General features: G+C 37.2%; 1 protein-coding gene across 1 annotated transcript in view; it reads right to left on the bottom strand.

Moving 5' to 3' along the window:
• GPR158 (G protein-coupled receptor 158) overlaps positions 1–23,320 on the bottom strand; it is a gene marked incomplete at its 5' end in the record, with an annotated part of 188,759 nt that overhangs the window by 81,707 nt on the left and 83,732 nt on the right. The window contains 2 exons of the mRNA XM_083863219.1: positions 2,269–2,337; positions 19,025–19,242. Of these exons, the coding sequence (XP_083719345.1) occupies positions 2,269–2,337; positions 19,025–19,242 (287 nt within the window). The remainder of the gene's footprint in view (positions 1–2,268; positions 2,338–19,024; positions 19,243–23,320) is intronic.

Genomic DNA, 23,320 nt, shown 5'->3' on the forward strand with positions numbered 1-23,320 from the left:
TGAATCAGAAATTAATGAAAACTTCCTTGCAGTGAATTGAGGGACAGGGATATTAGAAAGTTGATATTTCTGATCTTTGGTTTTATGAAACCATATTTTTCTGGTTAGTGAAATAGGGATAAATTTCTCTGTCTGAAAATGCAAAGGACCCCTCACTACCACATTTGCTACATCCCTCCCCTAAAACCCTCAAATAGAAATGATAAAATTGCTCTCTTTTCTTTTTCCCAAGTCTGTAGGAGTAACAGCCTGATTAGTAATTCTCTGTATAAGAAAGAAGAGTGCCCCAGGAAGGAGCGTGGGAACATAAAACTGCTAGAAGAGAGAAGCCAAGTCGTACACTTTGTCTATTCATTTCTAATAGAATGTGTTCTCAGCAGACAGTTTTATATAGTAGGAGCTCGAAATGGGCAGAGAAAGATGAACTCTAGTCAAGTATCTACATCTCATCTGGGACGTGGGATAATCGGGAATCTCCAGCAAAAAATTTTTTCCTCATAATTCATGAAACTGTCATTTTGCACTTGCTGTACATTTAACATCCTCAATGCCAGTGGGGAAAAGAAATAAAAAATAGGGAGGGGGCTTAAATGTCAGTGAAGAGATGAGGGGACTTGGGTTATTGAACTGCTCCCTCCCAGAACCACTTCCTTTCTTCTCCCTCTGCATTTATAGGCTGTGGATGGTCACCAGATCTTGCATCCAACAGCACGGTCCTCCAAGTCAACTACTGAAAGAAGGCTTTCTCCACAGCAGTGTCTCAGAGTCCCAGGGGCTGAGCACCTGAAGCCTGAAGACAGCCACCAAAGAATGCTCATCCTTTGTGAAACACAACAAATGGAGGACCAGGACAAGAACTGGGAAATGAACTGAAGAATAGGTGACAGGTGAGCAGACTGCAGACGCAACTCTGATGAGCTATAATGAGGCTTCTCAGACTTTGGAGCTGAGGCTGCACAGACACTGACTGGTTCTGATTGAGCATCTGCCTGGGGAAGCCATTACCTGGCTCCAGGGCTCTCTGAGAAAGCAAAGAGGAGACAATAATGGAAAGGAAATCCCTTGCATAATGCTTTAAGCTATGAATTTCTGTAAATGCTCCACAGCACCAGCTGAGGAAGCAGTGCATGGGTTTCCTTTTATGTTCACTGAAAAGATATATGAAAGAAGCTCTGAAAACCCATGGGAGAAGTATTTACTTCAAGTTGTAAAAAACTTTCGTCCAACATGAAAAAACCAAGAACTTTAATTTCTCTGACTTCTGCAAAGTGAAAGATGAAAAAATACATAAAACTATCCGAGAAATGCACATTTTTTCTTTAGAACTTGAAAGGTCCACACTATTCCAAAAATAATGCGTAAAACTTCCACGATGGTTTGTGTTTATTTACAGTATTCTTCACACATTTTACTTCATTTTATTTCCTACTTGTTCTGCAGCTACTGAAGAGTTTTGTTATCCAGCTCATCTTTCAGTAACTACAGGATGGTCTATAAAAGCACAGAAAATTCTGACTACTGAAGGAAAGAGGACACAAACATATTTTAAAATAGTCCACAACTCCATCTTTGATTGTCTCCCAACATGCATGCAATCAACTTCAACCAATATACACTTTGATGTCTAGCTTTATCTAGTCATCGTTTTGGGTTTATGTGGCAATTAACAAATTCAGTTTTTCTGGGACTTTTGAAAAGAGAATAGACACATATTTCTGTAAGTTTTGTGATCTATTTCTCACATGACTGTGAAATTACTTTTTTTTTTTTTTTTTTTTTTTTTCACTTCCAGGGTAAGGGTAATGCTATCTAATTTTCCCGAAGACATGATATTGAAGATACCACATATCTACAGAAACATCAAAATGCATGCCAGTAATGCACTGAAATAATTAATCTCCTTTATATTACATTCCAGAGAAATATTTGGTATAATCGGTGTCTTTCTTTTACATACCTTGCTTTTTTCCCCCACAGGTAACAGAGGTATTGTCTTTCAAAGCAAAATCTCAACCCAGAACACCCTAAAATTTCCAATTAAACCACTAGCAATTTTTACCAAATTGAAAATGGAGAATTGCTACAAATATAGCAAAACATTCGAGTATTTTAAAGAATATTTACAGAACACAGCATATCTTATAGTCAGATTAAACTAACAATTAATATATAGTTTTTTCATTTATATTTTCACCAGAGTCATTCATACAATGTTTTAAAATGTTGGCAAGGGAATACTTTTTTTAAAAAAATTATAGTTTGACTTACTGGGAAGTACAGAAGAAGTGATCCAAAAAGAATGGTTTCCAACAGCACCAGCCCTGAAGCCCTGATACTCTAGAAGACAAAAACCAACACAAAGTATTAGAAAATTCTGTGTGTCATTTTCATAAAGGTACCTTCACTTTTGTCAGTATAGCACTTCCACAGTAATGTTTTTTAAGCTGTCTGTCATGCTTGCATGCTCCACACTCTTTAAATCACAGGCCCATTTCAATGGTTGTGTTTTACGAAATTCAATTTAAAAAAATCTTTTTTCTATGTTAAATACTATTCAACAGACATTACTTGGATATGATTTGAAGCTGCTAAATTTGCTGTCAAGTGTCAAGACCTGGGTATCATGGCAATTATAGACATGAGTTTAACTGTAGAATTTGTTCTGCATTGTTTAAATTTCAAGAAGTCCCTAGAATATTTGTGCTCAATTAATATTAATGACTTGGCTTCCATAATAAGTCTGAATAATCTACACTTTTACTGAATATAGAGTGTGCTCTTAGACTGAAGTGCATTTACTTTTCCTGAAATTTTTGTACCAAGACATTGATTTATTAACTTGTCAAGATTGTAAAATACTATGCCATTTCCTCACTACATATTGGTCCAAAAAGCCAACATGGTTTTCTTAAAACTTAAAATATTTTAAAAATCAATTATTTTTCCTAATACAAAGTGTGTTCCAAAAAGTTTGCTGATTTATGTACACTACAACTGTGCCTTAGAGCCTTGTCTTAAGAGACAAAACATCAACACTTGTGAGAAACTGATATGTTAAGGGTTAATGACTCGAAGAATTGACCACTGCAAAAGCAAGAGTGCTTTGCTCATGTGTGAGGTACAGCCCAGGTGCAGAGGCTGTGAGCACCAGATGATGACCAGGACAAAACAATTTTTGCTTGGCAAGAAGTTGGGTTTGAGCCAGATAAGGGAAGAGGCCAATAAGCAGATCGTGAGAGGTGGAATAATGCTTTTTATCATGCCAGTGTCCTCCCTTCAGGAGTGGCTCCCTCCAGCATCATATAAGACACTGGCAGAGGTCAGTGAGCTCATGTGTCTCATGACTGAGTAATACTCAAACCACTAAAGAATTTTTTTTTTCTTTTCTTATTGTGTACAATGAATCTCTATATACCAGAATGACCAACAAAGCAACTGAAATGAGCTTCATATAGAAAAGATGGAAATTATCTAAAACATCTAAAGTCCTTTTAACTCCCATGTGGACGTTCTTTTCTAAACAAGTCTTTCTATCAGTCTTTTCTTATCAAGCTTGTTTCTGGGCAACATGAACATAAGACAAACTGCTGGGGCAAAAAACTTCAGCATTTCCAGCTCTTCTTCCACAAGAATAAGTTATCCCATGATTTTCTTCTCGTTTGTGTTCTGGTAGGTACCATTCCCTGCAAGTTCTATCTGTGCACTTCTACTTCCTGCCCTAAAAGAAGTGTGGCTTACAGAGCAACGCTGGAATTCAAAATGGGCTTGAATCCAGGTTCTGACTGTACTTTCACCTCAGTCTTTGGTACCAGGAGAAGGGGGCAGGGGGGGGCTGTTCACCTAATATTTGCAGATATCACTGCTCTTCTAAACAGGTTTTCCTTGGCAAATGGAATATACATTATAGCAGAACTGAATGCTATCCACAATGATGAAGAAAAGCTCAAAACTTCAAATACAAAATAGTACAACAATTTTTACATAAATGTAGAGAAAAAAATAGGTTGGAAATTGAAGTATACACATTCTCCCAAACTACATTTTTGAAACTGTTGGTTTTCTCTACTGCAAAGAAAAAGAGATATTTTAACACTTGATTTTAAAATATTTTTATTTCTTCCATAATGACCACTACAGCCCAAGAAGTCCAGAAGAAAAAAATTATCCAGCACTAAAAATTTAACAGCAGGGTTTACCTAAAAAGAAGAAAACCAAACCAATGCAGAATGTTTCAAAATTAATTTACTGAAAATATTTTATTAGATATACAGGTATTTCCAGAAGTCTGTGAATCACAGTTTTTGCATTGAAAGCTGAGTCTTCCACTGTATAGACTTTGCCAACACAGGTCCCTAAGGCATGGCTGGGTGCAGGATCACAAATGCTTCCCTTTATGGGCATCTGAAACATACACAGCAGTGAACATGCCCACACACCTCAGGAAAAAAAAGCCCTTGCTCCTTGCTTCTTTAAGAAAATAAATGAAAGAAAGGAAACCAATGATAGCCCAAAGTCTCCACCAGCTGGTATCCACCTATACAGGCTGGACAAATAAAATTCTCGGAATAAATTCACAGAAATTAGGGCATTTTAGGACACAGCCCTGAAATTTTACACAGTGGGGATTTCTTCCAACTGAGTGAAATATTTGTGCTCTTTTTTTTGCTTTTTTTTTTTGCTTTTTTAACAGCTGCTTGGGGTGTTTTGCATCTGTCTTGCTTGTTGGCATTTATTTTGGTTTTACTTATTTATTTCTCTGGCTGTTTATCTTATGTTCAGTTTGTTTATTGCCACTTAATCTGTGTGTTCATTTCCCATTCAGGCTTTCATTTCAATCTTTACTTACTTGTGTCAGTAGAACTGTCCTTTCTGGATTTCCTTGTCTCACTGAAAAGGTTACACATTGCTGACACCGAAATAATACTGCAATTTGTTTCCAGCTTCATACTAAATTTCATACTTAGCTACCTATACCATCCACTTATCTAGGTCTGAAAAGGCTACTGTTTGTGAAGGACTGATTTATGCCTTGGGATTTGCTCAGTCTTCCATCCATCCATTCTATCCAGGCCACATTAGTAGCCTTTGTCATTCCTTATCCTTGAATCTGAGAAAGTAACACCATTTCTGTGAAAAATCCCATTAAGAAAGGGAAGTCATACATGCCTCTTGGCCGCTGCTAAAGGGTGTAAATAAATGTTTAATAATTATTTGCACAAGGGAAATTTTAAAAAGGGTAGCTGCCCAAGTTGCATCAAGTGCAACAAAACAAAAGCTGAAATGATGTATAAACAAACACAGAAGATACATTTCAATTCTTTGTGATCCTAAGCAATCCAGGAAATACAACCACATTAATTAGCACTGAATTCCTGAATGTCATCACATAAATCAGTAAGATGAGTGTCAGAGTATTTTCATAGTAGAGAAAAAAAAATAAAAGCCAAAATAAAATTAAAGTCATCCTGTATCAGTTACATTGTGTAATACTGAATTAACTGAACTGTAGACTTTTGGTGTCAGTCCAGGAAGACTGCAGGTTCCTCCAGGGCCACATGTCACTGTGTATTATATGAGCATGGTACCATGGAAACCTACTGAGAGGGAAAGGTTGTCATATTTTGATTTTTTTTTCACTTTTGTTAAACAGTTCTGCCAGTTCTGTAATATAAAGAATGACCAAAGAGGGCTGTGATTTAAGAAAATTTCCTTTTACAAACAGAATGTGAGATTGCCCTTCAGATAAATAAAACATATCAGAGAAAAAATTATTTATATATTATTTATATATTTTATATCATTATTAAATATAGATATTATTTGTATATTTATATATAAAATTTAGATACTATATAAAATCATATTAGAGAAAAAATATTCTTCTTTGATGTCAACTTTGAATACTTTCATATATATTAATTTGGAAGTGTATTTACACTCCATGTGTAACTGGAAAGCACATACAGATACATGACAATGGTAGAGAAGCAAGGAGATATAAAGAATGGACACAGGTTTGCTCTGCTGTGCTAATGCTGATATATTTGAAGTGACCAGAAAAATTACTATGCAAATTGTCTCAAAAGAAGTGAAACAAAAAGTGTGGCTATAGGTAGGTGGAAAGGCAATGTGCTCGCTCTGTATTTCTCCCTTGTACTGCTGGTCTGGCAGATCCATCCTGCTCCACACGTGAGGACATGGGAGATCTGATAGGACCTTACAGGACTGTATTCCCAAATCTTACTTCTCTGAAAACCCTTCCTGGTCAAATTCTTTTTATTTCTGATACAGGTGGCTCTTCTATTAAATGGAAGAAGTGAGAAGAGATTTTTGTCACATTGAAAATATGTGGTCTGAAGTGGAGCTGGTTGAAATGTTTTATTACCAGTTACTTTTCTTACTAAAATACATCTTCCCAACAAAAACCAGCAAATAATACACAACAAATAATTTCTTTCCAGTATGACTATATTTTTGTCTCGATTTCCAAATGCTGTTTTTCTAAAGCCCATTGAACCTCTTTCCTCTGTCTTATCCCATATACCTTTTCCCAAACACAAAGACACTGCTATCTTTCTTAGTGAAAGAGCTGTTTGGAAAAACTAGGGAAGCACTAATTTTCAGGAATTTTATCCCAATTAAACTTTACTTTTAATAAATAGACTGCAGATATTCTTCTTTCTGTCCCTGAGGCTGAGTAACAGCAAGATGTTTGGCTCTTCTGTTAAGAGAATTTGGACTTCCAGTTCCCACACACTGATATTAGGAGTTACAGAAAAGAGAGGAACTAATTTTCATAGTGGTGATTATCCTGATTTTAGTCACACCTGAAAGAGGAACATTGAGGACTAAAGAATAAGCACAAAAGCAATTGAAAGGAGTACTCTGAATCCTCAGTTACCACTCTATAACAATAGTGTCACAAGTTATTTATTGTCTTGATAAATTCAGGGACTGATTAGGACTGCCACCCAGGAAAACAGAAATGTCAAATTCCATAACAAGGCTTTGCTTTAATTTTATAATTGTTAGTTGAGGTACAAAATTCAAACAACTCATTCCCAGCTAACTGCAGGAAAAACTCTTAAATTCAAGAGAGAATGAGTTGCACCTCTTTTGAAAATTTCTCTGTAAAATAATTAAGAGGAAATTGTGTCCCTCTCAACCTTTCAGCACACTAAAAAATACTTTTAACCTATTTGAATCATAGCCTCCTAATAGAATACAGATTATAAGTACAGAAATATTCACAGAAAAGGCTAATTTTCCAGACAGCCCTACAGTTACAGGCTACTATTTAAACTGTATTGACAAATTGTCAGAATTTTCTGGCATTTGCAGGTTTTGTGTAGCATTCCTAAACCAAATAAATATAATCCTCATGTTCTTTCATTTCCCTTTCAAGTCTTTGAAGAATACTTACATGAAAGTCAATTTCTTTTTCTATTACTAGTTATAGCTGAGCTCAGACAGAATGTAATTTTAAACTTACTTTTTAGTTGAAAAAAAGTCAAGAAAAGCAAAAGCCATCAATCATAAAGCAATTTCATTAAAAGTACACAAGATTTCAGGCTTCCAAGAATCCCCAAATATTTTATTTTCTAATTCATATGGCCCTTGATCCTTTTTGTTACACAAGTAACGAAATCTGTTGAGATATATCATGATGAAGGTAAGGTGTTATGCATTTAGTAGCATAGGCATTGTTGTACCTAATTTGCACTACACTACCTACAAGATAGACATTTGAGAAAAAAGTATTTTCTGGTGAAGAACCCTCACAGTAAAAATGGTTAATGTCCAGGGACATCTTTTCTTATAAGGGCAGAAATTCCTTCTTTGGGGACATACTGCTTAGATCAAGATACCTGCTTCTCATCAAATAGTGGTGAATATATACATGAAAGAAAATCAGTAATGAGGTAATTTCACAGCAGTCTATTCACAGCTTTATGGTTAATTTAAAAGATGAATATGTACAATGACAATCATCAAAAATATGGATCCCTTAAAGTGTGTTTCACTAGGTTATGCATTCAATTAACACAGAAATTAAATAAAGATCCAAAGACATTACTTTCAAGAATAAATTGCACTCTAATATTGATAATTGCCTAATCACCAAGAGATTAAACTGAATATACAAAAAAATCTGATGAATAGGAAACCAAATTTCAGGAGCAGGAGGTGAGGTTCATTCTGTTGCTCTGTTTAGTTTACAAATAGGTTCAGAACACCTGAACTAAATTTCAGCTTTCTTATTCAACATGGCCTCACCTATTACAGAAGATAAACCACAGCTCACTAAAACTTTCTGTATGAACTGTAGTTCGATCATATAGAAATAAATAGTTTATGGTAAAAGGATAAAAAACCCAACCTGACTGCAAAGTTCAAGATTCATAACATCTCAGAGAAAACAAACTGAAAATTTTGTGAGAAGCATTAGAATAAATCTGATTGAGGTAAAAAACCCTCATTATTTTCATTACTTAGAAGGCAAAATAACTATAGATGAAAATCGTAATATTAATTTCAGATCAATCAAAACCTCATAATTCTGAAGGGTTTTAATCCAACTTCAGTTTGTTTTATTCACTTTTACTTTATAAGAGCCAAGTGCTAAACCACCCCAAATTAATACCTTATGACTGCATCTGAGAAATCCTAATCCCAAAAATGGTGAGATGTTTCAGTTCTTCAGAATTTATTAAGCTAAGTAACCTCTCATTAAGTTTAGATCATGGAATGTATGTTTCACTGGAAATAAAAGCACATTTGTCTTTGAAGGAAATACTGCTATGCACAACTTATTCTTCCTACCATGTATTGCTGAAAGGTCCAGCCCCAGGGAAGCCTCAAGTAAGTGCAGACTCTGCACAAGGAAAAAGTGAAAATGTCTGTGCTATCTGCACAAAGTTAAGAGTTTAAGACAAGGGACTTATCCTTATGGATAAGGGCAGACGAGAAGAACAATGGAACAAGGCAATATCACATTTCAGAACTAGCAATTAGTACTCCCAGCCTATCATTATCTCACTCTAAGTCACATACTTTGTCAGCACTTGAATCTGAAGACATGATATGGAGAGCAGGGGATGCTCTCAAAAAGCATGAGAAAAGTATGAAGGGAACAAGGGGTGTTTTTTTTTAAAGGTAACAAGATGAGACTGGTGTTGACGCTTCTGCATCAAAGAAATGACATTAGGAAACAGAAAAACGCTCAGGTGGGAGTTGAATAAAACAGAGATATACAGCTCATGTATACTGTCAAGAGGGAGATGCAAAGAGGACAGCAGAAAGTGGCAGAGCAGTAAATCATGGGCAGCATCATTTCAAACAGACAGCAGCAGGCTGTGACTGCATCTGCCACAGCCACCTGAAAGGACAGCACAGTAGTCAGGACACAAGATACCCAGCTGAGACAATAAACTTAGGGCTGCAGACTAGCAGAAAACATTTCTCAAAAGGGAGCTCAGAAGGAGTTCAGCAAGGCTTAGACATAACTAGAGGCACAGTGAGCTCTAGAGTCCAAAATGACCTTTGGTAACAAGCAGGTTGCTACAGGAACTATGAAAGCAGTAGCCGGGATGCCCTAGAGGGAAGCAGGGGGAGATCAAGGTTTCTTTTCTGCTATATGTTGATGAGATGTCAGTGAAAAATGTCATGATTTTATTCCAGACATGGGGGAGACATGGCTGGGACAAGAAAGGCAAAAAGCAATGTGACTGTACTCATAGCACAAAGTCCTAATGAGAAGCTGACAGCATGAGCCTGCTCCTGAAAACCTTCAACTTTTACCAAAAGAAATGAAGAAAAGAATGAAGAACAGGAATATGTTTTAGTCTGAATGATCTGTGTTCAGCTTGTACCACATGGTATAGCCAAAACCAACCAACCAACCAAAATATTTTAAAAAGCATGAAGTTTCTCTGAGCATTCTACCATTAACTAAAAGGTCTGCAGTTACAAACATACAGTAAAAAAATGCAATACATTTCCTGGAATAAGGTTTCCAATACAGGGTTTTTTTACTACTTGGAAGTTCTCATGCTACATTTTTTTCCCTGGTGTTTTCTTTTCCTGTTTCTTAATTTACGTTACTTCTTCCTTCTCTCTGGGTAAAACTTCTAAAAACCTCTATTTTTTCATCTTCCTAAGAGCTTCTCCTTAGTTAAATTGACTTTGCAACATCAAAATGGGGTCTTACTATTAGACCCTTAAAAGAAAGGTTTGCTTTAGACAGAAGTCTTCTCTTGGAGAGGGAGGCATGCCAAAGACCTCCTGCAAGCCACCAGGGACTTTGCTATTGCTATTGATTGTACAAGGAAGGTTCACAGTAGGATACAACTCCAAGACAAATAGCAGGATAAATAAATAATGTCGCCGTTATTCTGCTGACATGATAGGAAGTCTCTTCCCAGCAAATCTGTAAATGCTCATTCAGGAACCCAAATGAAACTTCGGATAAAAGCAACTGTCCTAAAGTTACTGCATCAAAGAATCAGTGGGGAAAGCTTACTACCATGTGACAGACTGTTCAGTCTACTCAGACACCCTATAAGTGCTATAAATATGAGACTCAGCAGGAATCAGAGAGTAACAGACAAGCAAAAATCTTAGCAGTTTGCTCAGTTTAATAGATGACTCTGAAACAACCTTGGAAAAACTTTTCTATGATGTTGTCATTGTGGAAAGATATTTGCTGGAATTCAAGAATTCAATTACTTAATTTTTCATCATTTTTTTTAAAGCGAAATCATAGTGTAATAGAATTCAATGAACACAGGCCTTCAAGGCTACTACAGCTTTTTCTTTGGTGATAGCTATATCCTTGGCCAGCACCCTACACTGAAAGTGCACTACCAGCTCCATTCATTTGAACTTTGGGGCTCTGTGTTGCAGAGTTTTGTGGAGTACTGGTGTAACAGAAGGTAACAATGATTCACAGTCTGCAAGGTCCTATGCAGCAAAGCATTAAGATTAAGAAAGCAAAGGCCAGGAATCACTTTCAATGTCAAAATGGAGCAAATGTGTCACAATCCACAACTGATTCACATCACTTTGAAGGCAGTGCACTTCTAAAAAAAACATGAATGTTTGGACCCCTAAGGTGTTGGGCAATTCAACTTTGTAGACAAAAGCTTCGACTTAATATAAAGTTATACAGAGAAGACTGTAGCTTTTGAATCCTTAGAGCTACTCCTGAGTATTGATGAAAAGTTATTTTTATGATCTACCTTAGCCATTAAGAGTAGACTGTATCTAGAGCACTGGTTTTTTTGGGGTTTTTTTGTTTGTTTGTTTGTTTGTTTTTTGGGTTTTTTTTGGTTTTTTGTTTGTTTTTTTTTTTGCTTTCTACCACCCTGCTCTTCTCATTAGCTCTTTTTTATGAGGCTGAACTGAAATCAATGAACATATTTCATATCTAGATCTTTATTTTCTTCACACTTCAGTATTCATTAGGCCTAGAGTGTCTGTAGTTTAGTTTCCTATTCACAAGTACTTGATGGCTCTAAACTGTGTATTAGAATGAAGATACATACTCATGTGAAACCTTTGGCCTTAGGAAGGGGATACACACAATAAATACCCTACAAACACTGCAGCCATGCCTAGCAATGGCTGCTGTCTCTGGGAACACCAGCAGTCAGTACATCCTCCCTGAGACTCAACTGTTGCTGCAGGCTAACAGCCCCTCCACTTCTTATCCTGCCAATATGGCACTCTTAAATTATTTATGTGGGAGTTAAGAAAGTACAGCATCCCTAAAGGCACATCTTATCTACACACAAATATGGGAAGGGACATGCAAGCAAAGGAAATGAGAATTCCACTAAAAACAACAGTATTGAAAACAATATTTAAACTTGCACACCTGAAGACTACAATAAACTTCCTGAGAAATCACAAGAAACTAAGTTTTCACCCTAGGATAGGATGAAGAAAGGGTATCTAATGCACTGCACAGAATGTGTATGTGCTGAGTGAACTATCAGGTATGCCCACCAGCACAGCATGTAAAGGCGGCTGCTCCATCTGTGCAAGATCTCTTCCCTCTATCAAGTTTCCACTTGAGCTGAAATGTCAGAAATTGTTGTCTAGGGAGAAAAAAGCAGAATGTGCACCAAAGATGAAAGCCATCCAGGCATAAGCACATCAAGATGCCACTGTGGAGTCAAAAAAAGGAAAAAGGATTGGCTGATTTACATCAGAAAAAGAGGTAAGTTTGCAAAGCCAGCATGCTTTAATATTTAAAAATGTATCACACATCAATAGGCTGTGATTACCTCATTTTAAATTACTGCATCCTACCACGGCTGCAGTAAGGGTGAAAAGACATTCTTGATTTTTCAATATTAGAAAGGGGAACTACAGCATAAATTTGCATCTTGGCTTTCCATCTATGTGCAGTTCTGTGCAGTGTTTAAAATTGCACTGCTTTGGGACTATCTTCACAGTTTTGAAATCATATTTAGCAGAACACTTAAATATATTTACAGCAAATAAAAAAATGGGATTGTGGTGCCAGTGTATCTAGCCACTCTGAACTCAAACTGAAAATTTGTATTTGACAGAATAAAAACCATATAAAAAACAGTCTGTAACTATTATTTGCCGTATTTTCCTCAAGAGAGGGAAAATTATTTATTCCTGTTGATGATTAGCCATATGGTCCTGTTAACTATTTACCTTGATCAGTGTTCAAGATGTGTATTTTCCTCTTCTTATTAAAAGTATTTGTATTTCTGTATTTCCAACAGTTCCTGAATGTTCATAAAGGGGGTGGGGTGTAGAAGACCAGTACTACAAAACATAATTTAGTTAAAATTTTCCAATATTTAGGATTGGAACTGGTCTTGAACAGGGGAAAGCCCTTCATTCCAATGGGCTCTATCACAGTCCTTCATCACTGTTAATGCCACATGAAAACACCATTCCGAAGTATTTTGTTGAACTCTAAGCATTTTTCCATTATTTTTCAGAGCTGAAAACAATCTTTTCCAAGTGTGCTTACTACTACCAATTCTACCTTGACATGCTGGATTTAAATCCAGAGATACTGGCCACAGGTGCATCAGGAACATGGAAAGACCAGATCCCCTGCTTGTTCTCTCTTCCCCTATTTTCAGAACCCGGCAGCACCACAAGGCAGTGAGATGAGGGCAAAGTAGCTTGGCTTTAGTGCAACTACTCTGAAGCCTTTAGCATTGATCTGAATAAGAATTCCCAGCAAACAAGACCCTTCTAGCATGAGTCAAGGCTGGCAGCACATTCTCATCTCTCCTTCATCACAAAGTAGCAATTAGTCTCTTCCACTCTATGGCTGAGATCAACTTCTCTGTTCTCTTTGCCAGCAGAGGTTCTTGGCATTTCCTAAGGGCACTTACAGTTCCTCACAGCAGTTGTGTTCTACCTGAGCAATCCCTGTTTGAGGTGGTGGGCTGCCATGCAAAGCTCAGTTATTTTCAGCTCTTCTTTCCGAATAATTTAAAAACACAGCCTGGTAACTGATGGGCCTTTTAGGTTCTTTTAGGCCTTTCTTTCTTTTAGGTAGTTTCCTTCCACAGTCCAGGTCTTTTAACAAAGATATTATTACAATGCAGCTAGTTTTCTCTTTAAGGTTCTGGCAGATTTCTAGCCTTATGTTAAGTCTGAAATTTAAAAAAACAAAACAAAACAAAACAAAAAAAACCAAACAAACCTCAACAACAACAACAAAAACCCAACCAAAACACCAAAAATCTCATTTTTATTCATTTTATTCATAGTTATTTAAATGTTCAGTTTCTTTCCAGTATTTGCTACCCATACACTGCATGCAATCAATGCTGTAGTTTCACTCCCTGTTTGAGCTCTCTCTTGGTCCACACAGCAGGGCCCACACAGATGAATTCTCCTATTTTGTGGATGCTTTTTCTTACAAAACCACTGTTCAGCTTTTCATTTTTGAGAGTATTTGTTTTAATATCCATTATTCTGTCCTTGTCTAACCACCTACTTCTGTTGGCTTAGTCTCATACTTTTTGGATGTGTTTTTTGTAGTGATGTTTGCATTATTAAATCAATAATAATGCCACAGCACATAAAAATGTTTGCTAGTATCACCTTGAGCTGTTTTGTTCCTTAGTTGTTCAGCTTAGAGAATGTTTTGCACCTCTCTACACAGCCATGAAAATCTGACTTGGTAAGGCTGAAAGTTCTGCAAGATCCTCTCATACTCGGAACTCTGTCAAAGTCTTTAAAAACCAAGGAAAGAAGAGGAGCCTGTTCCTTTACAGACTCCTCAGTCATTGCTAAGACACACAACATGACCATCAACAGCACTGAGCCTGTTCCTTGTTTTGCACCCAGTGTCCCTTTACTTCTCTGACACTCCAGAAGCCTCACCATCTTCCCAGGCCAGATTCAGGAAAATCACTCTGTCAGAGCAGTCAAAATAGAATTCCAACATTTTCACTAATGAGGAAAGATTTCTTTTTCCCAGGCTTCATCACACAATTCCATCAGTGGCATTAAATTGGTGCTGTCAGCTTTTCTGATGGGATTTCACAAATTTTCATCTCCCTTGAATTTTTGAGCCTCTTGCACCTTGTATCAATACCAGGTTCATGGCTTCCAGCTTTCACTACTGATTGGCACGAGGGCCGTCCACAGCAAAGATTTCTTTGAAGTGTCCACACATCTGATTTCCCTTCTGTATTAGCTATTTTTCCTCTTTTCTCTTTGTTTGGCACATTTCCCCCATTTACTCTCCTGTTGAAATGCTTCATCTTTTCTCATTATAGCAGTAGCATCTCCTCTTTATCTATTATATTTTTCATCTTTTTCTGTCTTTCCCTACAAAGCTTTTCACCAGTGGTTTAGCTTCTGCTACTCCTTCCGTGCCTTCTTCCAAATTTTTCGTGTTCTTATCTTTTTGGAGTTCTTCCGTCTCTTGGCAATGGGCCACCTTTTCTGTCTGTGACTTTCTTCAGTTATGACTCTTGCAGTTTAATAACATTACTGCTAAGCTGATCTCAGGGCTGTTGAGTCACTTTCACCTGTGCTTGACAAAGCCTCAAATGAATTCCCCAGCATTGGAGTTTTGTCGCAGTATCTTTTTGCCATTCCACTTTGTTCTTTTGGCCAATTCCAGCTACTGCTTGAAGTCACAGCTTTGCAGATTGGTCAAAGGTACCAGTAGTTTGGATCAACTGTGTTTTGGATGAACAGCTGAATTTTGTTTTGTCACCTATCAAATGTACAAGTCTTCACAAGTAACTACAAGGTTTTCAAGAACAGACATGAAATCTAATTTAATGACTCTTTGCCAAGAGAACAAAAGATTTTCTGATTTAGACTCTAGTGTCCTACCTCACTTCATGGCCTGTGCTTCATTATTAAAGAAGCTGAGAGTGATCCTTCCTGATCTAGCCTCTCTTGGACCAAGTAGTTCTATTATTTATTACCATTACTCTGAATTTGCAAGTGTGTAAGGTGGACCTAATGGTCTTTAGTTCTCGTCACTATTACAAGGAGCATTTATAAATACAGCTGTCACATATCCTATCTTCTATTGCTCCCTTACTGCTATTATTGTAAACTTATTATACAGTAAATAGTTTAGCAGTTTTCTAGACAGAAGTCTGAAGAGGATTCTTCAGAGGAACCTTAAGAAGTTCTAGAAGAAGAGAAAACTTCAGAAACTTGTAAAAGTCTCCCTAAAGAGAAGCCTAGCTTGTAAGAGCCAGTCATCTAGCTTACTATAGGCTTTGCCTAGTTACTACCATTCATTTTGTCAAGATCTGAGCAGGAACTCATGAGCTGGTATTTATCAGGTTCTCTGTAGAGTCTTATTATTACAGTCTAAGCCAGTAATAAAGATCATGTCAAAATGAAGGTTGTATCATCACATTTTGTCAGTGACACTTTAGCAGTAATTGTCCAAAAGGTCTCTGTTCTCATTGCCATGCTCTGTGGCAGAGCAGCATTCCATCTTTTACTCATGGTTGGTCTTTTAGCAACTGCTTTGGATCTCACATATATTCCACACTTTTGACAAAACTAGGCCAATGGCAATTTTCCATTTTAAGTACTGCTTGGTCATAAGAAGTGCAACCAGTGTGATCTGAATAGATGATGTATTTCTTCACTTTCCTAAAATACTTACGATCTGCATCTGCTCTTACAGATATGTTGATTTTTTTTAAGACAAAAAAAGTCTTGTCACTTCTGTCATAAGCTAAAAGATGCTTATGGACCTCTATCATTCTGTTTGTGCATTATTATATTCAGAATACCACTGCCAAGGTGCCTGGGGTGTTTCTTCCCAAGTGCCTTCTGTTGGCAGACCTTAACTTTCAGAAGCTTAGTTGTTTGAAAATAGTAATTACCAGGAGCCCTCATGAAGTACAAGCATTGAGAGGTCTTCTGCAGTCACTTTTGCTAAAGAGGTAACCTGGCCCCATTTACCTTTTGATTTTACTGATCAACAGCCAGATCAAAATGCCACATACCTACTCTTCATTCCTTTCAGCACTGAAAGGGCCTTAAATTAACATCTTTTATTTTCAACTCCCATCTTTGGCTCCCTTGAACACTTTGAAGCTTGCTTCTTGATATAGTAGCAGTACACTATTCTTTCTGCTAAAATGTTGCATTAAAACTATTTTTTGCAACCATTTGAATATTGTAGTGCTACACGTAGGAGAGAATCCAAAGAAATGCTCTTCTGACTCCCACACAGTACAATGGAAATGAGCAGTTTAACACAGCAACTTTAATCACAGACATATATACTAACCTAATTGTGTATTGCTTCACTAACAGTTGGAAATTCTCAAAAAGGCAGATATTTTGAATATACTTTAATATGTGTTCTTTCATTTTCTTGATTTTACCTCCACAGTGTAAACTGTTGGCAGAGAGTACATAGTAAGCTACTAGTTTTCTCCCTTGACTCCAAATTTCTGTCATTTCCCAATGTAACCAGCAGGTTTTTATGCAAATACTGTTCTCAGTATGTTTGCCTTTCATACAACTTTACATTTCACGGTAAACACTCAAGATCGTTTTCATGCTGTACCAACAAGAACAGCAAAGGAATATCCAAGAAAATCTCAACTGAATGACATGAAAAGCAATGAAAAATCTATCAGTTTCTATTCCTTGAAAACATCAGTCATAATGGAAAGGTTTGTAAATCACCATATTATTTCTTTTGTCGCATGTTTCCTTCCCTTTTCCTTGTGAGATACACATTTACAGAAAAGTTAACTTTCCTGTAAGGTACCAGAATTGTAACTGAATCCATTTCTGGTCAACTGAATGAACTGCAATGTCTTAAAGACATAATTTTTTTTCAGGGAAAAAGAATGCTTTGTTTTATGTCTGATTCTCACTCATTCGTATGTCATGATTTCTAATCATAAGAGGGAATCTCGAAAAAATAAGCACAATCTTTTTTCTAATGACTGAGAAACATTTCAGAAACAATGGAAGATGTGTATATGCCTCTTTAGTATTGCTTTGGTAGTAAAGATTCAGATTCCATGTGTTTCTTTACTAATAGAGTACTTTGGAGAAATGACTAATCATTACAAATGCAAAAATGTGCTTTTCATGAGTAGCAGGTTTTGTGAAGCACAAGATTGCTGTGTTATGTCTAAGAAGACCTTTCAACTCTAGTAGATATCTGTATCAGAACATATACAAGTGTACAAGTGCAAGAGGGAAAACTGTTTCTCAACCTATTTGTGAGAAAACAAATATTTTCTATAAAACAATCAACAGTTCAGTGTGTAAAAAAGAAGTCAAGCCCAGCTTGCAATAGCTGCATATCACTTTGTAAATCTAGAAATAGTTTCACTTACAAGAAATGCTTGTCGTGATGTTGTCTATGACATTAAAAGTGAGTAACATTACCAGAATAAAACCTCACAAAAATCAGAATGAAGTTCTGCTAAGTTAATGTCAAGCAACTAAACAGATGCTGACAACAAACTTTTCATAATGAAAAACTTTATGAATACAATTAAGCCTGTAATTTCAATCATTTAATATAATATCATAAATACAAAGACACTGTCAGAAACATAAGGGGTGGAAAAAGAATGTTATTGCTCATTCTGTGATTTCCTGGCAGGATATTAAAGTCTTTTAAAATGAGCCACGCATTTGTAACACAGACACTGCAGGATCAGGAAGACTGTGGGATCAAGTGTTCCAAAAGCCAAAATGGAAATACTTATCTAGTTATAGAAAGTGGATGAAGCTATTAATTTCAATAATGTAGCATACTGTGTGCACACCTACGTTTCCTAAATGTAGGTAGTGAATATATGCCAGCTTCAGTTAATTTCTTTTTAGCAAATTTTAAGTTTCAGAGAATATTCTGCATTTACTGAGGCAACAGTGAGATTCCAAGAGATGTTACCTGATTTTCAGTGAGGTAAAAGCAGAAAGTTCATTCGCTTAGTACATAAATGCTGCATCAGAAATTTACAGACACTCCTTAGTATACTCATTCTTTAGTGAAAAAATTAATAATATTTAACCATAGAATCACATTTAAACTCTCTAGGAATCAGAATTATTCAGAAAGATTTCTCTTTCCCATAATTATTTTCCAGCTAATCTCTCAAATATATTGAAGCCAAACATCATTTCCAGTAGTGGTAATGCAGAGAATTTCAAGATCCTGGCTTTCTAAAAACCCCATGTCCCCTTAGATATGTGCATAATTAATTGGCCTGGCTTTCCAAAATTATTTAACAGTTTCCTTGATTTTTGCTGAACATCTATAAATGCAAGCCTATTTCACTGGAAGACACAAATTGCTCATTTTTATTTTTTTTCCCCCCCAAAAATCACATAAACAATTTAGGAAAACATTCCTGTTTGGAAATCCCATCCTCCCCTTGAGCTGCGCTCCTTTGCCTGAGAAACTGGCCCTCAGAATGGGAAGCTCTACCCCCAGGATAAAGGAGCGTGTACCACCCAGTGAGGAGGAACATCAAAGCAAAACACGTGGGTTTATTACCTTTGCCTTGCGGAAGTGGTAGACCACCAGCATGCTTATGAAATCCAGCAGCATACAGAGCGTTTGGAAGGAGATGATGGCCAGCCGTAAATACTTGTCCTCCTGTGCATAGCAGGGAGTATCATCTGTGCAGAAAGAACATCCTTCTCTGCAGGGTAGGCAGGTGTAGACTTCTTCTGACAATTCGCCACCAGAAAAGCGATTTTCTGAATCCTTTCCTGAAAGTATCAGAAGAGAGAGGGGAAACACCTTCAGTTGTACGGGATGGGGAGTTCATCACCAGGTCTCTACTGGGTTTCCTTTCCCTTCTCTTCTCTCTCAGTAGGTTACAAAATAGCTTGGCCAGTGCTGCTTTTCTCTGAACCATCCTTTGTAATATTCAGAAAATGCAGACCAATGAGGCAAAGTAAGCTTATTAAACATCAAATGCTTTCTTGTTATATTTAAAGTGGGCTAAATCTGCACAGGAAATTCTACAAAGAAGAATTTTGAATGGCTAAAAATTACATTAAATATTTGGGAATAAGGAAAGGATTTTACACAGACAGATTAAGGGCAGACCCATTAACTACCTAATATTCACAGTACAAGCACTGATCCCATTTCAGATTGTTCTTCAATTTTATAAAAATGCTATCTAGTGAATTAATGAGCTTCAAATTAGATGAAACCCTTCTTAATTAACATTTTTTCAACAGGCTGTTGCATGATTGCGCTGCTCTGTCCCCGAAGCTAAACCAGCACACTTTAAGTATAGTTTTCCATCATTCACACAAGCACACCGGGAAGAAAACCTATTGGAAAGTTAATATTTTGTCTAGGAAAATCAATGACTCTTGAGCTGACATCTCATCCATCAATTTTAACCCATCAAGAGCGCACACAGGATTCCTAATTTTTCTGATCCATGACACTTGCCATAAACCCCTGTAAGGCTGCTTACCCTACAGGCCATGAATAGAGTTAAAAGGTGAAAGAGAAAGGGGGCAAAACCAAAAAAGAACATTGTTAAATAAATAGAAAAAATTAGTTTGTTGAAAATGTTTTTTATAGGCAAGACAGCCTTAGGAGGTCACAAAAACAACAGAATGTGGCTGAAGCCAAATCACTGGTGTGTTATAATGTGCAATAGATCCTCTCACTTTTCACAATGCTAGAGAACTGCTCCAGTTTCTTTGATCAAAATTCTCCTTCTCTGTCAGTGAAAGTAGTAAATTGTGCATTGCTGAGTCCTTCAAGAGACAACCTATTACACCTATGCTGCACATACACATAGGCTTATGCATCTCTCTTCAGACTTTTAGCTTGGAACAATTGAAGCAGAAGGTTATCTACAAGGGTAATTACTTCTTGCTTTCTCAAATCTGCATTTGAATGTGCATGAGCACACATCTGCTGCCAGGCAAAGCCTCAGAAAGGGACAGAGGCCATGTTTCTTGTACTCAGTGTAGGATGCTTCACTCCCTCATCCCAGAGTGAGTAGAGAACGGGATGGTATTTCCCATGCAGATTGTGATTTCTCCTTCAAGCTTTATTCTAAACTAAGATGTTGGAAACCTGAATATAGCAGAGTAGTGCTGACTCAGATTTTTTAGATACAAGAAGTCAGCAAGAAGAGATCTTGTGCTTTTTCAACCCAGACTGTGTGAGGCAGGAATGGAAATCTTGGAAGATAACCATGCTTGGGCATACCAAGCAGATGGAGAACCTCTAAGGAACACTAATGTTGAAGCTGTTCTAGGACCAGAACTTCTCTTCAGAGCACATACCCAAGGACCTCAGCCCATTATCATTCCAAGAGCTTTAACAGAAACCACCTTCTTCAAATCTAACATCAGATCCCTGCTTTCTTAATTACAGCTACAGCAACAGACCCACATTGTCCTCTGTCAGAGACAAAAGTCACAGTTTCCCACCTCCCATCTCCATATCCAAACCAAGCATGCATTCCCTACTGTCCAAGTTTTCCACTTCATTTTGTCAACATTGCAGCTCATGTCAATCTGCTGTTCCACCACATATTTGCTCCTCTATCATTTCTATAGCTGCCCTTCAATTAGCCCAAACCTCCTATTTCTGAACCCCATAAGCCATTTGTTAATATATATTTATTGTGTCAACTAAATAAATTATTTGTAGTATAAATACTTACACAGAGAAAAAAAATGTAATTCAAGACAAACAGTTATGAGTTCATATAATATTTGTCACAAATATTATATGAATATGGCTTGATAATTTACATGATCCTAAACTTGATGCATTTCCTTTATTTCTGAAATGTTCAACCTTGAAAGTCATTGCAAATACACTATATTGCATTTTATCAAGCAGTTTCTTATTTGAATCATATGTGGGAGGGTCTTCACATAGATGCTCATCACATACTACAGGAATAACAGTTAAATAAACAGTTGCATGTTGAAGTAAATATCCCATGGATGTGATTTCATAACACAAGAGCAAGGTTTGTTTAGAGTGTCAGGTGTCATGTTTAGAGATTGGAATGGGCTGCACAGGGAGGTGGTGGAGTCACTGTCCCTGGAGGAGTTTAAGGAAAGACTGGACATGGCATTCAGTGCCATGCTCTAATCTATGGCAGTGTTTGGTCATAGAGTGGACTCAATGATCTCAGAGGCCTTTTGCGATCTATTGCTTCTGTGATACTGTCAGTTGCATACAAAGAAAGATCACTGATCCACATCTTTTGCACTGCCTGCACTGCCAGTCAGGACTGATTTTTCTGTGAATATCTTTTGACTATCAAATGAAGGTGGAGGTGTCTGAAGAACAACTGGATATGGCACTCAGTGCTCTGGGGTCTGGTTAACAAGGTAGGGGTTGCTCACAGGTTGGACTTGGTGATCTTAGAGGTATTTTCCAACCTACTGGATTCCATGATTCTGTGTGATTCTTACTTACAGCCAATAAAAGAAAGATCAAAAAAAATTGATCTACATGAAATTTTCCGCAATGTAATGAGGAACAATTAACAGTTCTAATTTTTTCTTCTCCTTGACAAAAAGAAAAAACTTTTTTCAGACCCTCTAAAATAATTTCTTGGGGAAGAGCTGTTCGTTCTATATACCACAGACATGGATCTTGTCCACCCACACCCTTGCCCTGACTATGTCTCAGGGTACAGCTGCCCAATGCACAGTTGAACATTTCAGTCCTTTTTGTCTGGTCCTGTCCCCTCAACAAAGTCAATGTAACATCAATTCAAGACACAGACAGTCCAAGCCAAGCCTGGAGTGCCTCTAACAGAATTGCTAGACATTTTATTGTGCCTTATCCTATTGCAGCAGTTCTTTGGGATTACACATCTCCCGCAGTGAATAAAACCTGTTTTTCCTCCTCAAAAGATGACAAAATATTCTAGACATTGGTAAGGTGGATGTACAAGAAGTCATTTCTGCTCTAAGGCAGCAGAGTTTCAGTGCTGTCACAAATGAGATGGAAGCAACACTGTGTTGTAGAAGTTAAAACTGAAAATGAGGAAGGTATAAAAAAAAAAGAAAAGAAGAACAGAAATAAAATGTAGTAACCAAAAAAATAAAAAGGATAAAAAGGAAGGAGAAAAGAACAAAACAAAACAGGTTGAAAGTAGGAATAGGGAGACAAATTACATGAAGTATAATAAAATAAACCACAAAGCTTAAATGTTTCAGCTATTTCCACTCTACCATTTTTTTTCCTAGCACTTCTCTCTTCTATCCTAGTCCTATTTTTCTGTCTGATTGGCCCATCTGTTTTTGAAATGTTCTCTTGAGAGTAACTCTTCATCAGCTTTGGTTCTCCTAAGGACACTTTGCCACGCAAGGGATGCCTCAGCAGCTGCAACACTCCCAGCTGAGATCTTCCTGCAAAGTAAGAATGGCACCACCGACTGCTGAGAGCCAGCCCAGAGCAGGGCAGGGACTGCTTTGTCCCAAACCAAATCATCCCACACTCCAGTTAGAACTCAGCACATGAACACAGAGAGCACAGTGCATGCTGAGCACTGAGTAGAACAAAAGACTAATTCTGCTTCTGTTCTTTAATACCATAAATTAGGAATACTACAGTTGCATCAGTGATGTTGCAGTAACTTGGTGAGAATGTAACTGGACCTCTTGGCACCAAAACCTGGTCATCAGCCATGGTCATAAGCCTCACCCCAGAACGGGATCACTGAAGTCAGTGAGAACCTTCATATATGCAAAGATCTGCATGTGAGGATTCTGTTGAAGAACCAAATCCAAAGGGCAGGTGTAAAAAATAAGAATTCCTGTTAAATGGGAAACCTCTCTTGGA

Source organism: Zosterops lateralis (assembly GCF_965231275.1).
Source record: "Zosterops lateralis genome assembly, chromosome: 1".
NCBI classification, from domain to species: Eukaryota; Metazoa; Chordata; class Aves; order Passeriformes; family Zosteropidae; genus Zosterops; species Zosterops lateralis.